At 45.6% G+C, this 24,065-nt stretch overlaps 1 protein-coding gene across 3 annotated transcripts in view; it reads right to left on the reverse strand.

The window, feature by feature from the left end:
- Positions 1 to 24,065, reverse strand: part of MYO5B (myosin VB) — a 294,119-nt gene that overhangs the window by 169,760 nt on the left and 100,294 nt on the right. For all 3 annotated transcript variants that reach the window (XM_074355274.1, XM_074355275.1, XM_074355273.1), the window contains exon 2: positions 49 to 159. In XM_074355274.1, the coding sequence (XP_074211375.1) occupies positions 49 to 159 (111 nt within the window). The remainder of the gene's footprint in view (positions 1 to 48; positions 160 to 24,065) is intronic.

Genomic DNA, 24,065 nt, shown 5'->3' on the forward strand with positions numbered 1-24,065 from the left:
CCGGCCCTGTTCAGCAGGGCCTACGCCCCCACCCCCGGGCTCACTCACAGTTTCATCTTCCAGTCTCAGCTGGAGGCTCTTCTCGCCCTCCTTGTAGTCCTTGGTCAATTCAGCCGAGCGCCACACTTCATCGGGGTCAGGGATCCAGACCCTCGTGTACTGAAACATAAAAAGAGAAGACACTTAGATGCCAAGAGAAGCTTCCAGGTTTCTAAACACATGTTGCTGTCTATGAGGGGCCCCTGGGAGACCTTCCAGAGTCATCTCCACACATTTTCTTGCCTTCTCATTTCAAGATACAAGGGGATCCAATTCCATGACAAGCAACTCACAAGATTGGTAACAGGGGACACCTTCTTGGTCCTACGGGAATATCCCAGATCAATGAAATTAGAATTTTACTAGGGGGACTGTCAAGCCTAGATTCTGTTATATACAGAGTTTTACACCATCATCTCAAAGAACGGTACAAAACAGTGATGTCAGAGGGAGTGTCTAATGTGCTGCAAACAAGGGATAAAACAACACATGCAAAAGCCAACGAGACAGTGCAGCAAGTCTTCAGAGCTTGGGAATCTCTGCTTGATATTCTGCATTCAGGGACAAAGCCGTTTTCTTGCAGAAATGAAGAAACGGGTCAGCAAATTGAAACTCTGTTTACATATTCCTGAGTTGTCAGCAACCTCAGTTTAGTTCTGCATTCTTCAAACTAGAAACATAATAAAAAAAAATCTCACTCATCCTCCCTCAGCCACCATCCGGGTCCGGGATCTGCAAGGTCATTAAACTGGCCAAATCCTGGCCGGAAGAGCGTAGCCCCCGGTGAGCAGCGAGGCACCATCGATGTAGCTAGGGGGCTCTCGGCCCTGACCGCACACTAGCATCACCTGGGAGCTCTGAAAAGACCAGGTCTGGGTGCAGCTCAGACCCACTCACAGAATGTGAGGTGACGTGAAAGCTCCCAAGGTGGGTGTAACAGGCAGCCAGGGAGAGCCACAGGTCTGACGTGGCAAACGGCAGCACCCGTACTGCGGGCCGTCACTCTCGGCACCACACTCCTTCCACCTGCGCGACCCGTGTCTCAGTATGTGTCTCAGAGCCTGGTGATTTCCACAGGGCCCACTTGCTTGAGAAGCTATCTGTGTGCATGGGCGCACATCCCTCCCTAATTTTATATATATATATAAAATAAATTAGTTTCATGGCCACACAATATTTTTTAGCAAATCTGAAACTGAGAGCTCTTAACAACAAACGCCAGCCAGAATGTGTGCCTATATCAGCATAACCAACCCTCCTCACAGAGGACGGCAAAGCAAAGGCCCTGGGGCCACTCAGTTGCCTGGGCACAAAGCAGGCAGCCAGCTTGATTGTGGTCCTGCTTTTTTTTTTTAAACAGCATTTTCCTCCAGGTGATCACTGGCCTTTTTTTTTTTTAAAGCAAGCCCAAGCCCCTGCTACACTTGTCCCTAATTCAGGATTGAGGAATGGAAGTCACGAGACAGGAGACTCAGAACACCCATCAACAGGAAAGCAAACCAGCTTGCATCCTTGATGCCCCAGCTCTGGATACAAAGCCAGGGTCGCTTGTTTGGGGCATGACAGTGAGTCAAATTCACAGTCTGCTCTCTGCCTCTGGCCTGCCTCACAGCAGGACATACTGTATCGTCACAGGAAGGTACTCTGGAGCTTTATAGTAGCTGAGAGCTTCAGAGGAAGACACTAAGAATGTTCGGAGGCTCCCCCAGAGAAAACTGGGCGTTTCAACGTTCTTCTCCCCTCAGGTGTTCTAACTTACCTCCTCCACCGCCATTTAAGCCCACCATGTGTCCAGCTGCGATGACTTTTAACTCCTGTCCCCAAGTTTCAGGTGAGGGACTCTCCTGGGCCTCGCTACACTTCCCGGCCCTGAATGATGCTCCTGGCCTTCCCCTCCCGTCAGAGGTAATACAGCACACCCAAGAAGTCGTACTCAAAGCCACGTCTCCACTCGGCATCAGAATGGCTCAAGATAACAGACTGACAAACGGCAGAGGAGGGGGAAGATGCCAACAGGAAGTGAGTGGAGGTGGTGACATGTGGACATCATCAAGCTGAGTGACATACTGGAAGCCAAGGAGCTCAGTCCCAGCTCACACGGGGACTGCTCCGGCCTTCACCCTGCTGGCCGTGTGCCTCCCCCGCAGAGTTCACTGCACCTAAGACTCAGAGTCTAACTGCGCGGCTGTGCCTCTGTTTAGTTCTTACTCTGGGAGGATCCATTTATCTTTCTACCTGTATAAATCTCTTCTCTCTAAATAGAATGAGAACACCTGGTAGGCAGAACACTATCCCCTGTATTTCCCTATACCCACAGAACCCACCAGAGTGTCAGGGGCATTAGGGGACCCTCATGATACTTTAGCTCCTCCAAGTGAGGCCGCTAGCCTCACCACCCCCGGCAGCACGTGAGACACGCAGAAGCGTGCACCCGCACATCAGAGCGGGTGCGCCGAAGCCTTGCTGCTCTGCTCCTGCGGTACAATCCCACCCTGCCCTGCTGTCGCACGCAGGTCAGCTGCAGCCCTGGGCCAAATCTAGTGTGCCACCTGTTTTTGTACAGTTCATGAGATACGAATGGTCTTTAATGGCTTGGGGGGAAAAGCAAAAGAATGACACTCACGTGACAACACGCGACAACTCTGTGTAAGTCAGGTTTTGGTGTCCATGAAGTTTTACTGGGACACAATGACACATTCTACTTACGGACTGGCATAGCTGCTTCCACACATCAGTCACAGCTGTGCAGTGTGATGCTGCCTCCATGGCCCAAAACCTACAATATTTACTCTCTGGCTCTTTATGGAAAAGGTTTGCTGCCCTCTCCCTTTGTACATGCTGCTTCCTTGGCCCAGAATGTCCTCTCCTCACTGTCCACATGGGCAGAGCCCAGGTCCCAGCACCATCTCCCTGAACCCCTCCTCCCTGTGTCCTGGGGAGTCAGCACTTCTCAACGCTGGGCGGCTGCAATCAGTTCTTCTATGGTCAACTTTGTTCATGGTTTTTAGTCATTTCTTTCATGTCAGTTTCCTCTTACTACTTCAACATCTTTCAGATACACTATCAGGCATCTTTGTATCCCTAGCATGTAGCCGATGCTCAGTAAGTGTTCACTGAGACAGGAGTCAGTGAAGAGAGAATGTGTATTTATGTATTATAGTTTATTCGTAAAACACTGTGATAAGCACAGGTAACCAAGTACAAACATGGGGAATTATACCCTCCCTTTAAGGAACTCAAAATCTAGGTGGATAGATAATTCACATAAAAAATATACTCCAAGGGGTGATGTGACCAGTTTCTAAGAAAAGTAACAGCTACTCAGTGCGGGCAGGCAAGAGAGGAGGGGCAACCACGGTCAGTGCCAACTGAGAGAGGCAGCAGGTGACTCTCCTCTAACTTTGTAAAGGATCGTATGTATTACAGATCGGATCCAGCAAGCTTTAGCTTCAAGTCTAGTGAACATTTGAGCTCCCACTCCATTCTAGATGCTGTCATGTTCCCTCCGTCCCCACAATAAAGACACATGCACTGAGATTACAGGTGTTCACTGCTGAACAAGAATGAAGTAAACCCTGCACTGTGATGGTATGGGTGGGGTGACGTCTGTAGACAGGCCTCCCCTTAGCTTCCAGCCTCCCCACATTTATGCTACTTCATGAATTCTCAGCTTAAGGTGCATGTGAATTTCTGAGCAGGGCTGTTTCCCCAATGTCACATGTGACACCGCCCTTGATAAGCTATTCATAAGACCTCCAAGGGCAATGTTAACCGTAATCAAATGTTGCTTTATGTGCTGACTTAGCAACCACCCCCAACCCTTCCCTCCACAGACCTACCCATCCAAGGAAGCTGTTGCCACTTCAACCCAGGACAAGGTGGGATGTGATCAACACAAAGTAAACAGCCAAGAGAACAGATACTTTAAGAGGAAGGAGAGACAAGTGACAGAGGAGCCAGCAAAGACTTGAGGAAGACACATGTGATCTGAGCTGTAGAGACAGAAAGAATCTGGAAGGGAAGGGCTTCCTTTGCAGTGATGAAAATGTTTGGTAACTAGACAGATGTGGGGGGTTGAACACCACTGTGAATGTACTAAATGCCAGTGAATTGTTCACTTTCAATAGTTTTCTGTTATGTGACTTTCAACTCAATTTAAAAGGCAAAAGCTGTTTCAGTTGTAGGTGATGCAAACAGCATCCTGTGCACTCTCTCCTGGCATGGGTTCTCACTTCTAATCTCCAGGAAAGCAGTAAGATAAAATAAGTTATTTAATAGAAAGCCATCATTTCTATGAGCCAGACAAAAACTCTCTAGAACCAAGGTTCTATGTTGCCTCTTCATTTTTTTCTCACCTTCAAGGAATTTCTTCAAACAAACCTGACCTCTACCAGCTTTCCTGGAGGCAGCAGATTATAGGAAAGACAAGGAGAGATCCAATTATCATACAACTCAGTTCGCTACCACATATTTAACAATGCTTAGTCCCATCATTTCAAAGTGAGTAAAATAATGTCTGATCTAATTATCAAAGAAAAACAGATTTTTCTTTTGGAAAGAGCCCTGTGTATTACTGAGAAGGCAGATGTCTCCGTGAAACAAGATGCATTAGTACCGAGAACTATTCTCCAGCTGGAGTTCGAATCTCCCATCTCTGCAGGCCGCACAGATGCGGCTCCGACACACAGCTGGAGAGAGTGGCTCCCTCTGGCGTTAGTGCTCAATCCTGGCTGCACAACAGAATTACCTGGGGAGATTTGAAAGCTTTCCCAAGCCAGGCAACCCCTCCAATTACATCAATCTCTAGGCATGGGTACTAGGCAGCTTTTTTTTTTTTTAAAGCTCCCTAGATGTATCCAATGTGTTTGAAAACCATCAGTTCTTGTGATTTGATTTGGTAACTGATTTGCAGGGCACCACACACCCTCATGCGCCCAGATGCCTCTCCCCACCAGCCTGTGGCTGAACATTCCAGCCCGAGGATTCTTTACCCTGAGCTAAAGCACTATTTCCAGAAAGCCCCTGCTAAAACGCAAATGCAGTATCAAGAAGAGTCGATTCTTCACCCCTTTATACTAATTATCACGCAGTGCCCTAGCGTGGTTGTGTGGGCTCGAGGGCTAGGCGGCCTTGGTAAGAATTCCATCCACTACTGATCAGCTTGGGTAAATTGATGGATGGGTCTGAGCCTCAGTTTCCTCAGCTGTACAACGCAGGTGAAAGTCAGACCTACCTCAGGAAGCGTTCTAAGAATTAAATGAGGTCCCACAGTACCAGTCCTGTAAGCATTAGGCGGTAGTGATGGTGTGGATACTGTATACGGCGCAGTTTAGAAGGCAGGACCCTGATGGGATCTTGCAGGGGATTTGGGAAGGGACACAAGCCTAAGGTGCTTCATGCTGCCGGGATCCTGGGGATGCTCTGAGCGACATCATACGTACAGAGCCACGCCTTGCCTTACAGTCCCCAACTGAGTCTAGCCTCCTTCAACTCCAAAACCTGAGAGAAGTGACTCCACTGCTGGCTGCCATTTAAGAATTATCTGCAGATCATTTACAAACAGGAATCAATGCCCATGTCCCATGCTTGAATAATTAAATCTGACTAGGGCCCAAGCACTGCACTTTCTTCTAAGCTTCCCAAGTAATGAATGTGCCATCAGAGTTAAAACCACTGTTTTAGAGCCTCAGAACCAAAGCAGACTTCAGGGAAAAGAGAACAGAACAGTGGAAGCGTTCACTCGTACAATTATTAATGACGCTACCTCCACAATCTCACACTAACGTTAAGTAATTTTACGTACTTTAATCATTTTGTCTTAGTTTTAAAACAGAAGATGAACGGGATTATTGCTAACATTTCATACAGAAGAAACTTGAGGGTAAAACATATTGAACAGTTTGCCCAAGTTCACAGTGAGGGGCTGAGTTCGGAGCAGAACCAGGGATAAGATCTCAGATTCTAAGACCCCCACCGTCTCCCCGGCACGGAGGATACTGGCTTTCCTACAGCAGACCAGGTCCCACTGAGTGTGTACTTTATACAGGTAAAGTGTCCTATAATTACCCGTGAAAAAGTGCACCCATTTACAATGACATGACAAGTTAAGCCACTAGGTAGTTTCAGAGTTAAGAATCTGGTAGACTGAAGGCTTGGTCACAATGTAGTCTTGACGTTAAGCAGGGCAGTCTGGGCACAGTCCCCTGGGAATGGTCCCCCAAATCTGGGAGACCAAAGTCAAGAACATCCTCGTCAGTGTGTTACTGAGCATCTTCGCTTCCCACCGACTGGGCTCCCGCTGCGGGAGACAGGTGAGCAAGGAGGTTAAGAGGCAGATACCAGGTACTAGCCTCAACCCATCACACACTCCGTTTCTTCATCTGTGAAGCGGATAAGTATCCTCTGTACTATGGTTGCTGTTAGGATTAAATGAACTAATATATTTAAACAGTCAGCATAGCACCTGGCACAGTAGTTACTGTTACTGCCGGAACTTGAGCCCTGGGAAGGAGGGGACACGGAGAACTCTCTCCAGGAAAGCACACACACAACCAAATCCCAAAAGAACCACGTGCACACTAAGTGTCACGGGAACGTAGACACTCATCCTTCCCAGTTTATTTCCTGAGTTAGTTAATTCCTTCTCCCCCAGCAGCAAGGCCAGCCCCCTGGTTTCCCTGTTTACTCATTCCCATTAAAGACTTCCTGGACCACTAACGACTCTTCCCCAAATGCTCTTCACTGCGAAGCTCCCTATAACTTACAGCCAGAGGGAATTATATGTAAATATTGTCTGTCCAGAGCCAACAAGTAACCGAAAATCCATGTATAATTTCTGAGCTAAGTTTCCTGAAGTCCCACCCAGAATCCTTCCAAACCTGCTCCATGTTATTTTCTAAACAAGAGAATCAAGCCAGTCTAAATGCCAAGAACTTCAATTTAATGCATAGAGATTGGGATGCCAAAAAGCCACTCAGCATAAACAAAGCCACTCAGGATGAAGAAAGATATAAAAGGGCAGAGAAGTGAGCTTCATTCTGTAACATATCAAGTGCACAGTTAAATAGCAAAGTTATAATAAAATCCAATACTTCCTATCATTTAAATGAAACAAAAGTCAAACATACCAAAAGGAAGGTCCATCACCCTGTTTCCTACACTGGCCATCACATCCTGTTTTGGATACTAGCTATCTGTTGTGCTTACAGCACTATGTTATCTCAACCCAGTCTTCTGAGAAGAGATTCAACTCTTTCCAATATCTGATTAAGTCATATATCACAATTACATCTTAATCCACATTCTGTATCTGCTTTTGAAGCTAACACAGAACTGAGTCTCCATGTGGCTGGTGAAGGCAAAATTTACCTGTTTACTGGCCTGCAGATGTTAACAGAATAAGCAGTATGTCCTCAAATGACAAACAGACAAGACGGGAGGTGTCTGGTGTCTGAAGAGCATCGTTGAGCCACTGCATCCGGCCAGTTTATACCAGCAGTGCTTGTGTTTGATGGAGCTGTGGTGATACCAGAGGATCAGAAATAGCTACAAAGCAATGTGTTGATTTTGAAGTTCTGGAAAGATCACTCAAAGTCCCCTATTTAAAAAGAATATGTCAATGGAAAGTCAGTTTTGTAAGCCTGCAGTGTTAAATCCATTTAACATGCTTGCCGAAGGAGCTAGAAAAGATTTACTCAAACCTAGTACATTTCACACAGCTAAATATGTGTCTGGATCCTACCAAGAAGTTAAAGGTTAGTTGGAATCCCACTTCCAGGAACATGACCACAGCACCTGGACTGTGGACTCCCCTGTGCAGGGCAATTTAGTTTGTGAATTAAACAACCTGTAATCTTATTACAAATCTTTAAGCTCTTTAAGACAGTTTTCCAGAACATATCTTCTTCAGATCCACCTAAGCTCTTTGAAATACTCCAAATTTTAAAATCCATGTATGAGGCCATCACTGACTGGGTAGCTGTTTTCCTCTTCCGTCCTGTAGGGAAGGTTCATCCTCCTGATCTCCACAATTGAAGACTACTGTATTGTTTTCCCCAGAGAAACAGTCAATAGTTTATAATCACCACGCTTATTAGAAAGCTACAGCCCTAGAAATATTCACCAAGTTAGAGTTAAGTTTGTTCACTTTCATTTTTTAACTTAAAACCTGTTCCATTAACAGACCTCTAAACAACCCAATTCAGCAATGACCGAAGGCATTTCATGCTAAGCTAGATCCTGCAAACAGATCTTCGCTGATCAAAAAGAAGTAATCAAGAGAACGTACTGGGACACCACTCTTCTGAAGAAAACTTTGGGTCTTGTTTTGTCTTTAAGAGACCTATTTTAGAACAAAAATCCCTCATACACTTGCATTTGGGACTCATGCCGGCTCTCAATCTCCATTTCACAGGATGAAGCATTTCACACATTTCCCACCGCCAGTATGCAAACACTTCATCTTTGAGGCTCTCCAATAAATACTCTTCCAATGGGGATGTGTCCCCCCACAAGCTACAAGGTCCCCCGACCCAACACAGCCGCTAGTTCATTCATTCCTACATCAGTATTTACTGAACACCTACCACATGACAGGCACTGTGCAAGGTTCTGGGACACAGAAAAAAGGACATGTCCCTATTCTCAAGGATGCCAGGCCACATTATGCAATGAGTCTACTGCAAAGGGCGTAACTGACTGGACAGCACAGACATTCACAGCATGTAGCCGGGGGACCCAGCCTAGGCTGAGGCACCAGGAAGGGTTTCGGTGAAAGAGCAAGATCCAAGCTGAATCCTAGATGGACAAGGAGTTGTCTGGCATGTTGAGGAGGGGGGACTGTTCCAGGCTGAGAGGTGACCTGTGTGACGAGCCTGGAGCAGGAAGTGCTCACTGAAGGACTGAAAGGAGGCCAGTCTGGGCGGGACACAGTACAGGAGGAGAGGGTTCAAAATGACGCCAGGGAGACATGCGGGAGGGTCTCGAGAGCCATCCTATGGATTTTTTATATTATCCATGGCCAGTGCATGAATTTTAAACATGAAGAGGTAGTCCCATTTGTTTATTTTTGCTTTTATTTCCTTGCCTGAGGAGACATATCCAAAAAAAAAATACTGCTAAGACTAATGTCAAAGAGTGTACTGCCAGTGCTTTCTCCTAAAAGTTTTATGGTTTCAGGTCTTCAGTTTAAGTCTTTAATCCATTTTGAATTTATTTTTGTGCATGGTACGACTTCAAACGAAAAAGCTTTTACACAGTGAAGAAAACCACCAACAAAATGAAAAGACCACCTGCTCGACAGGAAAAAATATTTGCACACGACACGTCCAACAAGGGGCTAATATCCAAAATATACAAAGAACTCATATGACATCAAAAAGACCTAGTTAAAAGATGGGCAAAAGATCTGAATACACAATTTCCCCAAGAAAGACATACAGATGACCAACAGGCACATGAAACGATCTGAACATCACTAACCAGGGAAATGTGAGCCCAAACACCTCACACTCTAGCTCATAATAACCAGCAAAGAAAGAGAATATGAAAAAGACTGTATTTATATGTATAACTGAATCACTATACTGTATACCAGAAATTAACACAACACTGTAAATCAACTTTACTTCAATAATAAATAAAAATCAGCAAAATGAAGGAAAGAAGGAAAGAAGGAAAGAAGGAAAGAAGGAAAGAAAGAAGGAAAGAAAGAAAGAAAGAAAGAAAGAAAGAAAGAAAGAAAGAAAGAAAGACAGACAGACAAACAACAAATATCCTGGATGTGGAGAAAAGGAAATCCACATGCACCGTACGTGGGAATGTAAATTGGTGCAGTCACTATGGAAAATAGTATGGAGATTTCTCAAAAAATTAACATTAGAATTACCTTAATTACCTTATGATCCAGCAATTCTACTCCTGCATATTTGTCCAAAGAAAATGAAAACACTAATTCAAAAAGGTATATGCACCCCTATGTTCATTGCAGTATTATTTACAATAGCCAAGATATTGAAACAACCTAAGTGTCCATCAACAGATGAATGGATAAAGAAGATGCAATACACACACACACACACACACACACAAAAACACAGAGTGGAGTATTACTCAGCCATAAAAAAGAATGAAATCTTGCCACTTGTAACAAGATGGATGGACCTAGAGGGTATTATGTTAAGTGAAATAAGTCAGACAGAGAAAGACCAATACGGTATGATTTCACTTAATGTGGAATCTAAAAAAATCCAAAGCAAATGAACAAACAAAAAAACCCAGCCTTATAGATACAATTTAAAAACAGGTGGTTGCCAGAGGGGAAGGGGCAGGGGGAGGAAAAAAACAGGTAAGGGAGGTTAAGAGATACAAACTGGCAGTTGCAAGATAAATGAGTCATAGGTATGAAATATACAGTGTGGGGAACACGGTCAATAGCTATGTAATATCTTGGTATGGTAACAGACTATAACAAGAGTTATCATGGTGATTACTTTGAAATATTTACAAATATCAAATCACTATGTTATGTAACAGGAACTAACATAGTGCTGTGGGTCAATTACACTTCAAAAACAAACTGGCAGACACCTCTGACAGCACTGACCCAGATCTCCTTCATCTCGTCTGCATTGTTGTGATCGTCTACGTGCTCTCCCTGCTTCCAATCTTGATCCCCTTAGCCGGATCCTACCCAGCAGCCAGAGAGAGCATTTTAAAAAGTAATAAAGATTGTATCTTGCTCTGCCTCATTTTGCCAGGGGAAAAGCCAGTCCAGGGTGGACCTTGTGGGCCACAAGATCTGATTCCTATCATGTCAGACTTTATCTGTCTGCCATCTTCTTTGGTCTCAGTGCTCTAGCCACCTGGCCTGTTTTCCGCTCTCCATACACCAGACACACCCTACCCCAGAGCCTTTGCACTGCCATTCCTTTTGCCTGGATCAGGACTCACTTGCAACTCTTTTAAGACTTGGTCAAGTATCATTTTCCCAACAAAATTATGACTGCCCCATTTAAAATTGCAATCTGCTACACCCTCCCCCTATCTTGAGCTCTCTTTCTCATCTTGATTTCTTTTCAAAATGTTCTCCTATTACACATTACCTTTTTTTAAATTTTTTTTTATTTTTTGGGGAGGAGGTAATAGGTTTTATTTATCTTTGATGGGGGTACTGGGGATTGAACCCAGGACCTTATTTATGTTAGGCATGCACTCTACCACTGAGCTATGCCCTCCCCACCTACACATTACTATATATAAAACAGATAAATAACAAAGGCATAGGGAACTATATTCAATTTCCTGTAATGATCTGTAATGGAAAAGAATCTTAAAGAATACATATATATGTATGTGTACATATATGTATAACTGAATCACTTTGCTGTACACTTGAAACTAACATTGTAAATTGACTACACTTCAATAAAAAGAATTACAAGGAAAAATTTCTTTTAAAAAACCTGGTAGAAAGACACCAGATTTGTGTTTAGCAGACGAGAGGGGTTGTGGGGAGCGGGAATTGGATGAAGGCAGTCAAAAGTTTCAGTGATAAGACAGTAAGCACGAAAGATGTAATGTACAATATAACACTGCTGTACATTATATATGAAAGCTGTTGGGAGTGAAGCCTGAGTTCTCAGCACAAGAAAAAATTTTCAATTTTAATTCTTTCTATGTCTTTAATTTTGTATCCCTGAGATGACTGATACTCACTAAACTTACTGTGATAATCACTTCACTTTGTGTACAAATCAAATCATTATGCTATACACTTTAACCTCAAACAGCACTGTAAGTCATCTATATCTCAAAGAAATTATAAGGAAAAGATCAGGACAATTAGATTGATACATAAGGAAAAAGAATTCTCCACGTGAGAGTGTAGTTCAGTCGTCCCATGTGCACGCTCCCAGGCCTTTTCCTGGGTCCTCACATGAGCACTCACTATGAACACAAAATCAACAACACAGTTTATTCTGTCCCTAACCCCAAACTGTCCTCGAAATTCTGCCCCTGGCTATTCCTATGACTTCATTCACTCAGCAGTCATCACTCCATACTGCTAAACTGCCATTTCCACCATCCTCTCTTTCAGTGATACACTTACTCAGCTTTTTAATCTTTTTTATTTTATTTCACTCTCCTCCATCAGTATTTACTGAACACCAACCACATGACAGGCACTGTGCAAGGTTCTCCCAACCCTCTTCACTCCCAACCCTTTTCACTCTGTTTTGCCATATGGGGCTTATTTGGCATTTCAGAGTTGAGTGGAAAATTTTGATGGTGAGAATGAAGAGGGAATGTTCAATCTGTTACATCAGCAAACAGGCACAGTGATAGCATCTACATTCCTGAGACCTCAGGGGAAAGGGAGAAATTGTTCCAGAATCTACACATGCACACTGAGTGGCAGCCAAGAAACTGATTGTGACTTGAGAGCCGGCAAGTTAAATGGGTATCTGCCGTTCAAGTCACCATTAACCAGAGCCCTTAAAATGATGCCTCTGAGTTCCATCCTGGCTCTGAGAGGAAGCACTGAGCAGCCATCATCAATAATGCATCCTGTCTATTTGGAACAGAATCACTCTTTGCAGAGTCCTACCCACTGTTAATATCAAACAAACTCGCTGTCGGATAGCCATGGAGTCTCTGGATGATCAGGGCTAACCCATCTCCTCTGTGCTGAAGGACTGCATTTTAGAGACCAGTTCAGATCTAGTTTTATCCTGAAATGTCACTTCTGGTCCAGCTGAAAAGTGAGTCTGCAGCTTGAAAGAACTGCTGACCTGACCCTCTATGTTACCAATCAGAGAAGACTTAATAGAGTTTTAGAAAAGGACTGAAGGACAGAGGCAGTTGGTTTATTCTTAAGGATTATGGGTGGGAAAGAATTCATCTCAAGTCTAAAATGAGAGAATGTGGGTCACCTTCTCAATCTACAACTCCTCCCTGCCCCAAGTAGGTATCATCATGAAGAAACATCTGAGGAAGGGTTATGAAATGAGTGAGAGGCTCAATGGTACTTCCTGTTGAACCTGAACATGGATAATCCACTGCTGGAGCTCATTTTGGATGTAGAAATGGAAGCCTTTGCTTACCGCCTCCTCAATTCACCTGAGCAGCATTAATACACCACCAGGTGAGTGCGGCTGCTTCAAAAGGCTGCTGTTCAGGGTCTGAGTTATCACTCCAGTATTAACAACACAGTGACCCACAAGGGAAGGGGAAAAAGAAATACTCCAGTCTTGCTGGTGCTTTGTTCCTTACCAAGTGTACCATAAGCATGTTCTAGAAAAGTTACGTAGACGAAATTTTTAAACTGGAAACATTTTAATCTAGAGTTGCTTAGAAACTCTGGGGCAGCATGAGTAACTCCCATTCTTCCACAAAATTCTCACTTGCATACAAACATCTTACATACTAGAAAACCAAAAAGCTTTTGGCAAAAGCATTAGAGGATTAATGATTGGTATAGAAGTAGGTGTGCATCCTTATCACAACAGGTATACATCCCAGGTCTTAGAATAGGTACACATGCAGGGTGTTCAGCCATCCAGGTTCTGGACAAAGCTTTGAGTCACACAGTCTTCTTTCCAGTACCACGTAGGTGTTAAAATAGGGATGCATCCCATGTCTACAGCTCTAGCCTTTCCCAGTGGCCCCGACCACATCCCTGGCTGCGGGGCCTTCCTGGAGACCAGCATAGCATAAATGAGGGCCTGGGGAAATATCACAACCAGAATAACCAAAACTCCTACAAAGGTAAGTGATGCAAGCAGTCCCCATGTTAAATGAACTGAAAATGTACAAAAGGAAAGAAAAGAAAAGGAATCACCCAGGTTCTGGACACAGGCTGAATCACATTCATTCTTCCCAAGACAACTGAAAACACAGAGCTGGGAATGCCCAGCAAAAGGCACTTGTGTCTGGTGGGGATGGTGGGTGTGTTAGTCTGGTAGGCAGGGTACCAAGGGGCATGGACCTCCCTCAGCAGCCAAACAGCAGAACTGCCTTGGACAAATCATTCAAATTCTCCAGGCCCTGGTTTTCCCAGTAAGTAGGCTGAACCAAAAAGCACTAAATACTATGCCTGCATTTACCCTTCCATCACCTTCCTGGTTCCTAGTAAGAGGGCTGCCTATGGTAAAAAAAATCTTTTAATATCAACCTGCAATACGTCCGGAGAAAGATCATGGTTTGTGGCTCAACAGACGGGCCTCTCTCCGGTCACAGAGACTACAGGAGCCCATCAGTTCAGTGCTTTGTTTTTAGGGGAAAAAGTTCTCTCCTTATTTAGTAACCTTTTTCTGGAGGTGAACAAGTTCCCCAGAAAAATCAGTGTCCAGCCAAGGAGTACACTGCTCTCCAGAGTTAAAACTGTCCTGAGAACCAGCAGCGAACAGGTGAAAGGAGGAAAGTTCCCTGATGAAAAATAATCATGAGACGTTTAGAACAGACCACTTACTGCCCCCTCCCTCCCCTGCTGTATCCACCATCTGCTTGTGTTTAATACAGTACCTTCCTATTTGGGTTGACGCTTAGCTCTAGAGTCTGTCTGACTGCTGACAGAAGGATGAAGGCAGCATCATGTTATGACAGAATTCCATCACTCACAGCTGAGATGTTAATCACCAGGACGCCAGCAAACGTCTCCCTGCCAAATGCCAACATCCCATCGCACACTCAAGGGCTTCATCAGCTTAATGGAGTCCAGCCTCATCCCCCACTAGCGAGCAGCTGGACGAGGCAGACTGTCCACTGTCCATCTGGGACTGCCCCCCTCTCAGTTCACGTCTTCCGCAGGCTCATCCCCACTGCCCGCACTCCTAAGCGTTGTGCGGCTAGAAAAGAATGGTTCACTTAGCAAGTGTGCTGCCCTTTGCAAAGGGCTCTCATAAACATGAAGTCAGAACTCCACGAGATAGAAGCACGGGTGTTCTTAGACACACTTACAGATGAAGGACACTGAGGTCCAGGGATGTTAAGGGACTTGGCCAACTCAGACCGCTAAAGAAGAATGAGCCCAGAAACAGAGCTGATTCCCCAGCCAGGGCTCCTTCTCCCTCCAAGCCGGACCCACTATCCAAAGCTGAATTAAGGAATCCCAATCAGTCACCAAGATCTGTTGGTTCAACCCCATTTGCTCAGGCGCCGAGAGCATGCCGGGCACTGCAGACAGCGCCTCCTTTAAATTTAGCACGTCCTCTCAATTCTGGATTTACTGTCTAAGACTTCATCCTTTATGTGAAACATTACTACCTAATCTTAACTGATCAGTCTGACTCCAATCTCCCAACTCCAACTGATTTTCTAGACTGTTTGTTTCTGCAGCAGTAGTTCTCAAGTGGGGTGGGGGGAGGGTAAAATTGTCCCCAGAGGATATCTGTTAATGTCTTGAGACATCCGTGGTGGTCACTCTGGGGTGTGAGGGGAGAGGGTGCTACTGGCTTCTAGTATAGGCAGAGGCCAGTGATGTTAGTACAACGCACAGGACAGCCCCCACAACAAAACGATCTAGCCCGACATGTCAACAGTGCCAAGATTGAGAAAGTTTGTTCTAGAGCTACTATCTTCCTTAAAGAAGAAAAAAAAAACCCTCATCCCTCACAAAGTCATCCTCCTGCTTAAAATCGCCCATGCTGTTTACAGGGTAAAATTCATATTCTGCTTACAGTCTGGCCCAAATGACTTTTCTGGCCACATCACCCTCTCCTCCCTGCATCATCCCCACACTCCTGCCTCACTAACCTTGTGTTTCCAAACATCAGCCGAGCTTTCCTGTCTGTGAGCCTCTGCTCGGCCTTTCCCCTCTGCCTCAAACATCTTCCTCCCTCTTCCCCACTGCTGCTCACCTAAGGTCCAGCTTACATATGACTCTCCTTGCTGAGTCCTCTTGTTCCTGCTGACCCAGGGGTCTCTCTCTGTGTTCACTGTAGCAGCCTTTAATTATCCTACCTTCACTTACAGATGTCTCCCTTCCCTCTGGAGTCGGAATAAAATGTCATTTCTCTTCTGTCCCGTGCAGAGAGGAGGGCCTGGAAAGTATCTCAGTTCATGTTGGATGGATGGAGGTACCCTAGCACTATAGGTTTCTGCTTCTCATAGCAAGAAACTGGAGCCTCCCACCAGAAATGCCAAATATAGTACCATCTAAATAGCCCATCAGCACAGAGCTGCCACCAGCTTGAGAACATCTGGGCACGAGGCAGAGCAGCTTTGCCCTCGACTCCAGCACCGAGGGCTGACGACGCTGCACTTCTCTCTGCAGAGTTAGCACAACCAGAGCTCCTGGCACGTCCACGGTCTTACTGCCAGAACTCCTGGTCCTGCAGATTAGAAAGCCCTGATGCAATGAGCGTGCCAAATAAACGCACTGTTTCGTGTTTCTCTAAAGCTGCATGAAGGACACCGAGAGCAGGGTGCTTAGCTCAAGTCTACTAGCTACAGGGGAGCATGCAAGAGGCATTCCACAGAGTCCCAGACTCCTGCCCTGTCTGTTAACAAGCGATAAATCAGCAGCTGACTTCCAGACTGCACTGTGTCACACAGGCTATCGATCCATCTCCCATCACGAGGAATAAGCAATCCCCACAGGGCTCAGGGCTTGGCCTAAAGGGTAAGAGAAGGAACTAGAAGTCATCAGGGCTCCTTGGAACCACCAAGCCCTGTTAATTCTGCAGGGACTCCCTTCAAAACCTCTCCGTGGGCTCCAGAAAACACTGATGTCAGCCCTGCAGGAACAATGCTACAAAGGAGGGGCACGCTGTGATCGCCCGGGGCAAAAAGTGGGGACAACACATTTGTAGCTTATATAACCAGAAACCATTCAAAAAAGAAAAAAAAAACATTAAATAGAGCTTAGTATTTGCTTCTGACTAGCGAGGACAGGAGAATGAGGCCATAGTCCAATGAGGCTCTTCCAAGCTTCAGGGATCCAGTCCAAAGTCTACGGAGCAGCTTAAGTGGGAAAGCAGCATAGCTTATGCAGGTGACAACAATGAACAGTGAATGGCCCTGTGTTCAGGGAGTACAGTCTGAGGTCGAGCCGGTGGTCTGGATGCCGGCCCCAGGCCTGTCCCTAACTGCTGTGTGACCCGGGACAAGCCATGTCCTCCCAGAGGAAGGCCCACTTATTCCTCAGTTTCCTCATTTGTAAGAACTGCCTGCCCTACTCACGAGGCATCAAAGGAGAATAAATCCAGCTGTCAACCCCCTCCCACGGGCTGAAGATGACACTGCCTGGCCCATAGCAGGAAGGAAGTCTTCTAAGGCACATTTTTGCCCTTGGAGAACTAACAACACGGTTAAGCAGACAAAGCATAAAAAAGGAAACATTAATCATCAATTAAAGGTAAGTGGCAGGACACAGAGTTACTGGAAATCAGCACAGAATTGAACTAATGAGCGGTACCAGCCCTGAGAGGCGCTGAAGCGGGAGCTCGCCGTGGCTGCAAGAGCAGGACGAGTCCCCACAGAGAATCTGACCCATGTGACCAGAAGCAGGCATGGGACAGGGCTGACATTCCAGGCAAGAGCATGCGAGGCCATGAGCTGGGCTGAAGCCAGGGCCTTGTGGGCAGGTGTGCTGGAAGGTAAAGTCAAAAAGCAGGTCAGAGTCACGTCACAGCAGAGGCTTAGTTCCTAGCTAAGGGATTCTCCCTTGATCCTTTACCCAGAAGCAGCCAGAGAAAATGTATGAATAGTTGGGTGGTGAGGCTAAAAGTCCATTTACAGCGACCAAGCATTATACAAATGCTCATTGTCATCACTGCTATTCTTGGCACCCACCACTGCCGCCCGGCACCCACCCAGATGGCAGGGGAAAAACATTTAAAAGATAGCTGGTGAATAATTTATATCAATTTAATCACTTAACAATATTCTGCACCCAGATGGAACTGACAAGACAAAAGCCAAGAACCTCCGGAAGCCAAGCAACCAAATCAAACCAAGGTGCGTTCAGAATTAAAAATCCTCCTCTACGTGAATGCACTGTTAGAAGCCCCGGTTCCCCAAACAACTCAGCTTTGCTGCCCACACTCCTGTCTTCCTCCTTCCACGGCCTCTTCACTGTTCAGTTCAAGGTTCCTCTCCTCCAACCAACTGTAAATGATGGAGCCAGCTTCTTACTTGGCTCTCTCTTCTACCCCACACCCTCCCCCATCACACACCCACCCCTAATGTGATCTTGTGGCTGCAACTCTCATAAGTAACAGTCTCAACACTTCCACTGAGATCTAGACCCACACATCCAGCTCGATGTCATTGTTTCGGTATCTAATACGTACATTAAAGAGTTTAAAAGACATACTGAACTCAATTCCTGAAGTCTACCCTCCCTGCCACCTGTTTCTTTCTGAGCATTTCCCATCTCAGAAATGATACCTCAGTACACTTGGCTGCTAAATCAAAAGCCTGGCAGTTGTCCGTTAACTCTGCCTCCAAAAGATACCCTGGATGGGACACTTCCCCATTCACCCGCCCCTTCCCTTCTCTGCTGGACTGTGCCCTGGTCCTGTGCGCTGTCACCTGGTTTCTGCTTCTGCTCTCACCTCCACCAATCATTCTCCCAACAGCTGGATGCTTTTGTGAAGAAGTCTATCAGATACCACTCCCCAACTTAATATCTTCCATTGCATGAAGAACAAAATCTGAATTCCTCATGGAAGCTGTCAGACTCCGCACATTCTCTCTACAACTCCATCCCTTTCCATTCCCAGCACACTGCCCTCCAGCCTCCTTTTCTTTCCTTGGAGACCTTGAATGTACCACCCTGCAGCCCCTCTCCCAGTGGCTCTGCCTTGTCATGGAACTCTCAGCTTAAATATCACTTTTCTAAAGAGACTTTCCTGACCAACTAATTTAAAAACAGGCCCTGTTAATCACTTTCTACCATACCCCTGATTTTATTTTCCTTATGGTGTTTATCTGAAATGATACTATCCATCTGTTGTCTGGGTCAGGTTCATAAATGTAAGCTCCAGGAGGTTGGCGACCTATCTCTTTTCTTTTGTTTGCTGTTACATCCCCAGTGCCAAGAATAGTGCCTGAGACAGGACAGGTGCTCAGATATTTGCAGAGGAACCAGATCTGAGCTACAAACCACATGTATTACAGGTGCTTCGTCTTTGGAGGAAATGGGAGAGTTCCAGTTGACCTTGCCCGGTGCTAAGATTTAGACGGAGAAAGTTCTCTGGACTCCATGGGTCTGGGGAGACCTCATAGGAAAGAAACAGGACAGAGAAGCAGGAAGATCTCTCAGGTGCATGCCAGGACTCCCAGGAAGCCAGGCTTCCGGCATCTCCCAGCTAGTGAAGAGCGGGGCGAGGGAGGCTGATACAGAGGGGCAGTACCACCGGTTCCGCAGCCTGAATCAGTCTATCAGTTCCCTTCTCCACAGCAGGGAAAAGACAGGGACCACCGTTCTGAGCACCACAATGAGTCAGTCATCTTTCCAGGTAATTTTGTGTCCATTGTCATTTAATCCTCGTAACTCTTCCAGTGAAGCCCTGGACCCCTCATTTCTATAAATGGAGGTGGGTCTGCAGCCCACAGAGGGTGCACCTCTCTCTGCCCAAGGCCATGCAGCAAAGGCAGAGCAACCCTGGATCCCAGGATGTCTGAGGTCCTTCCCTTTCCACCCGCACTGCACTGCTTTCCCCAAGACAGACCAACAGCTCAAGGCTTCTAGATTCAAGGTAGGTGCCAAAGGGAGAGGGAAGAACACAGGATAAAAAGCCCAGGTCCCCTATAAACGAGCTGTGACACTCAGTTCGGATGGAGGACACAGCCTTCACCCCTAACATGAGCACGGAGCCAGAAACCTGGGCCAGTGACTTCCGGCTCCCAGTTCTCTTTCCTCCCACCAACACCCCGTTTCCAAAGATAAGTATCGGTGGCAGCGTTAAGTTCTACCAGTAAGTGGACCTCAGGCCGAGCTACAGAATGATCAGAAGGCTGGGCTTCAGCTCAGCAAGTCCGACTGCAAATTGCACGCTGAATTCAAGAATGCCTCAAGGATAACCCCGTTAACCCTCCACTGACACCTCCTGGATGATCTCACGATTTGAAAAATTGTATCAAATAAAGCCACTGCTGTGAGGGCAAGAAGAAGGAAGCGCTGGCAGGATGTTTTCTTTCTTTAATTACAGAAGATTGGCCAAAAGCAGTCCCCACCCAGGGGCAGAGCGCGCTCACTGCTAAGGGAAAGAGCCCGGGACGAAGTCAAGGTTCCCCCCTCCGGCTGCGGGAGCTGAATGGAACGTGAGCCCAGTTAGGAGCTGCCGCACCTGAGGAGGCAGCAAGGACCGCCACACTGACCCTCCCGTGCCCCTCCCAACACCCTGAGAGTGAGGGGCAGCAGGTATCAGAGAGGGATGACTTGCCTCAGCAGGATGGAGGCAAAAGAAAGGAGAGAAAGGAGTGGCAGGAGGGGAGAGAAGGGAAGAGGAAAATAAAAAAGAAGTAACAATAGCAATGTATTAATTCCAAGCCATAGCACACTGGCTAACAGTCACCTCCTCCTCTCTTTCAGAACTGATAAATACAGGTCAAGATTACAATGAGCTAGTTCAGGGATCCACCTACCTGGACGTTAGCAGCCTGCTGCACTAAGGAAATGAAGACAAGGCAAGGGGACTAGTGACCCAGCCCAGCATACTCCGGTTCTAAGGGCACCCACGTGGCCAACTTTGTACACCATCCAGGGGCAAAGGAAAGCACCAGACATTCCCCCCTGCACCTCCACCACAGTAGTGCCTCTCCTGAGCTCTGCAGAATCTGGGACTTGTCAGGACACACCAGGCATCCATCCCCGCCCTTCCTGTCCCTGTGACAATCCACGGGCTTGTCATGTTCCTAGAAATGAGCAAAGGGGCATTCAGTAGTTGGTCTAGATCAGGTATTTCCAAAAATTCGCCATGAAATGATCCTCAACTGTCTGGAGCAGCAGTGACTGCCCCACTCCACCCAGTCTTCAAAAGCTGGGCGTCTGAACCACTGCCCCTGCTACACTCCAGCTCCTTCAAGAAAAGTCAGAAGGAGTCATAAGCTACTGTGTCTGGTCCTCAAAGCCCTTCCAGAATATTCCCAAATGAATGAAGACAATGACTGTGATAAAACCAGTCAGAGTGGGAGGGTATAGCTTTGTGGTAGACAGTGTGCTTAGCATGCATGAGATCCAAGGTCCTGGGTTCAAACCCCAGTACCTCTATTTTATATATACCTAATTACCTCCTCCCTCCAAAAAGAAAAAATATATACACATAAAAAAAGAAAACAGGACATTCATGCTTTACTTTGTATTACACTGCAAAATAAAGAAGCCCAAACTAAAACAAACAAACAAACAAAACTTGTATTTAAAAAAAAGAAAAAACAAGATAATACTATAAATTAGAATTTTGGTCATTTTCTTCATTAGAAGTATTTTTTAAATATATTTCCCTCTTCATGTTTGTAAGGGTGCCAACTGTCTTTATATGTGGAACTACTCTCTATGCTGAGATTATGTCCTTGTTGAAACATCTTCTCTTTTGAGGAAAAACTGAGGATGGTGAATGGGGTTTTTCTTTTTGTTTAGGGTTAATTTATCTTGGCCAAATTAAAACAAACAAGCAAGCCTATGCCAGTGACTGGCATTCCTGTTATTATTTTTTTGTCCTGTTTTGCTTTCACTAGTTCATGAAACCCAGACAGTCTGGGAACCACTAGCCTACACGTTCAGGTGTGTAGAACACACCATAGCTAGGACCAGAGATGCTTGCTACTCTGCTGCATTTACTAAGAAATCTTTTTCTAAAAGAAATGAGCCTGTAAACTCAAACTGGCCCTGGGTCCAGCTACTTGCCTCATACCTACTATGAGGTACTAACAGGTGATCAAGACAGGAAAGCAAAGTAAAGGTCCGGTGGTCAAACACACTCAGGACTGATGCGTGAGCATTTATTTCTTCAGGTTCATAACGCTCATTTGCACATTAAAGGTTCTGATAAGTCCTGCAATTAAAATCCTGTTGAATCAGAATTTCAGAATCAGAGTTTTATTTATTTATTTTAAAGGAACACAACTTCTGAAGATTCCCGTTCCCTGACATATACTTTGGGAAACAAAGGCACAAAGGGAAAAAGCGTTTCAACGGGAGTCAAGGGCCCTCTCTGCTTCTCACCTGCTCTGTGACCCAAAACAAGGCACTTTCTTCACCCTAAGGCTCAATGTTCCTACCGGTAAGTTTCCTCTTACAGCTACTTGCTGGTCCCTACATCCCAAAATAGTATCTGCTGGCCTCTAATCAACAGACGCTGAATCAGAAATTTCCATGACAGCCACACGCCCAGGACCAGACAGGAAGAGTAAGACACAGGGCAGCGTGGCCTGGACGAGCGGGGAGACGGGCAGCCAAGGGGCCAAGATAACATAGAAACTTGGCCGGTGATGGAGTCCCAGGCAAAGCGGAAGGACTCCCTTTAACATTAGCCAATCCATCTCCTCAAGGTCAAGTCAAGCCTTACCAGGGTTTCCAAACTCAAGTATCTGATTCCTGTTGAACTGCACATCCTACTGGAGGAGGTGTTATGGGTGAACCCCACTGATGAGCACTTGCTACCTTCTGACAAGTAAGTTTCAGATCCCCGAACATCTTCAGAAGCAGACTTCCCTCTAGGTCCTTCTGCATCATGCTGAGCACATCATCATACGCCACTCAGTTATGACTCCGTACTGACAGGAGTGTGAAAGCTTATTTTGGTGGGTTTTAAGGCGATTATTTTTCCGTAAGTGCCCTAATGGCAGGAGATGGTACATGCATATTGTTCACCCATTAGAGCTCTGATGGACATATTTCACCTTTATAGCACGTGAAAATTGGAAAGAACACTCAACTTTAGTCATCAGGGAAATGCAAATTAAAAACACAAGATACTACTATAGAACACCAGTATATACATTCAGCAGAATAGCTAAAACAAAGACAAAAACAAGCATTGACAAGAATGTGGAGAAATCTGCTTTGTCAAACACGGTTCAAACAACCACTTTGCAAAACTATTTGGCACTATCTACTGATGAACACAACAGTTTTGCTCCTAAGTATGCACCCAACCGAAATGCACACACATGTTTACCAAAAGACAGGTACAAGCCTATTCCCTGCAGCACTTTTTTAATTGCCAGGTATTGGAAACACCCCAAATACCCATCAATATTACAACGGACGAATAAATTCCAGCATATTTACGCCGCAGCAGCACACAGCAGTGGTAATGAAGAAACTACAGGACATACAAGGATAAATCGAAACAGTGTTGAAAGAAAGAATTCAGATATACAAATACATACTAAATTATTCTATTTACGTCAACTTCAAAAAAAAAAAGGGCAAAGGTAAACAATGATAATTCAGGATACAATTATTCATGCAAATTACCATTTGCAACTGGTTACACAAAGGAAACTTCCAGTGCTGGCAAGTTGTGTCTTGATCGTGGGCTGGTCACAGAGATGGGCCCAGAATCAAAGTGCACACTTACGATTTACACATTTTTGAATGTGTTTTACTTCAGTATAAAGTTTACTGAAGAAGTCAGAGAATTTTTCATTCTGTCATGCCACCTTTCCACATTTGTGCCTATGTGATTTCAGATTTCCCCAAAATCTTACATTAAAATTCACATTCTAGGAAAAGGCGCTGTACTTAGCCCAGCCCATGGCTTCTTTTCTTCCACAGAATACTGCCACACACTCCTCAGGTACGAGAAGGTGTGGGTTACAGAGTCCACCTGTGGCTCCCCTTGGACCAATCACTGTCCTTTTTCCCTCCACTTAGAAGCTAGAAGCTCTGCCTGACAGAAGCCCTCCTGTCCTTCCCTCTGGGTGTGGCCCTCTCTGAAGCTCTGGGATAGAGAAATCTCCCTCACTTTTAACACCCGCTAGCCTCACTGGCACTGGAGACCACAAATGGATGCTCAAATGGGTGCCACCTCTTCTGTACAGCCATTCCCCACCCTCCCAGGTCTCTGGAGAAG

Source organism: Camelus bactrianus, chromosome 30, assembly GCF_048773025.1.
Source record: "Camelus bactrianus isolate YW-2024 breed Bactrian camel chromosome 30, ASM4877302v1, whole genome shotgun sequence".
NCBI lineage: Eukaryota > Metazoa > Chordata > Mammalia > Artiodactyla > Camelidae > Camelus > Camelus bactrianus.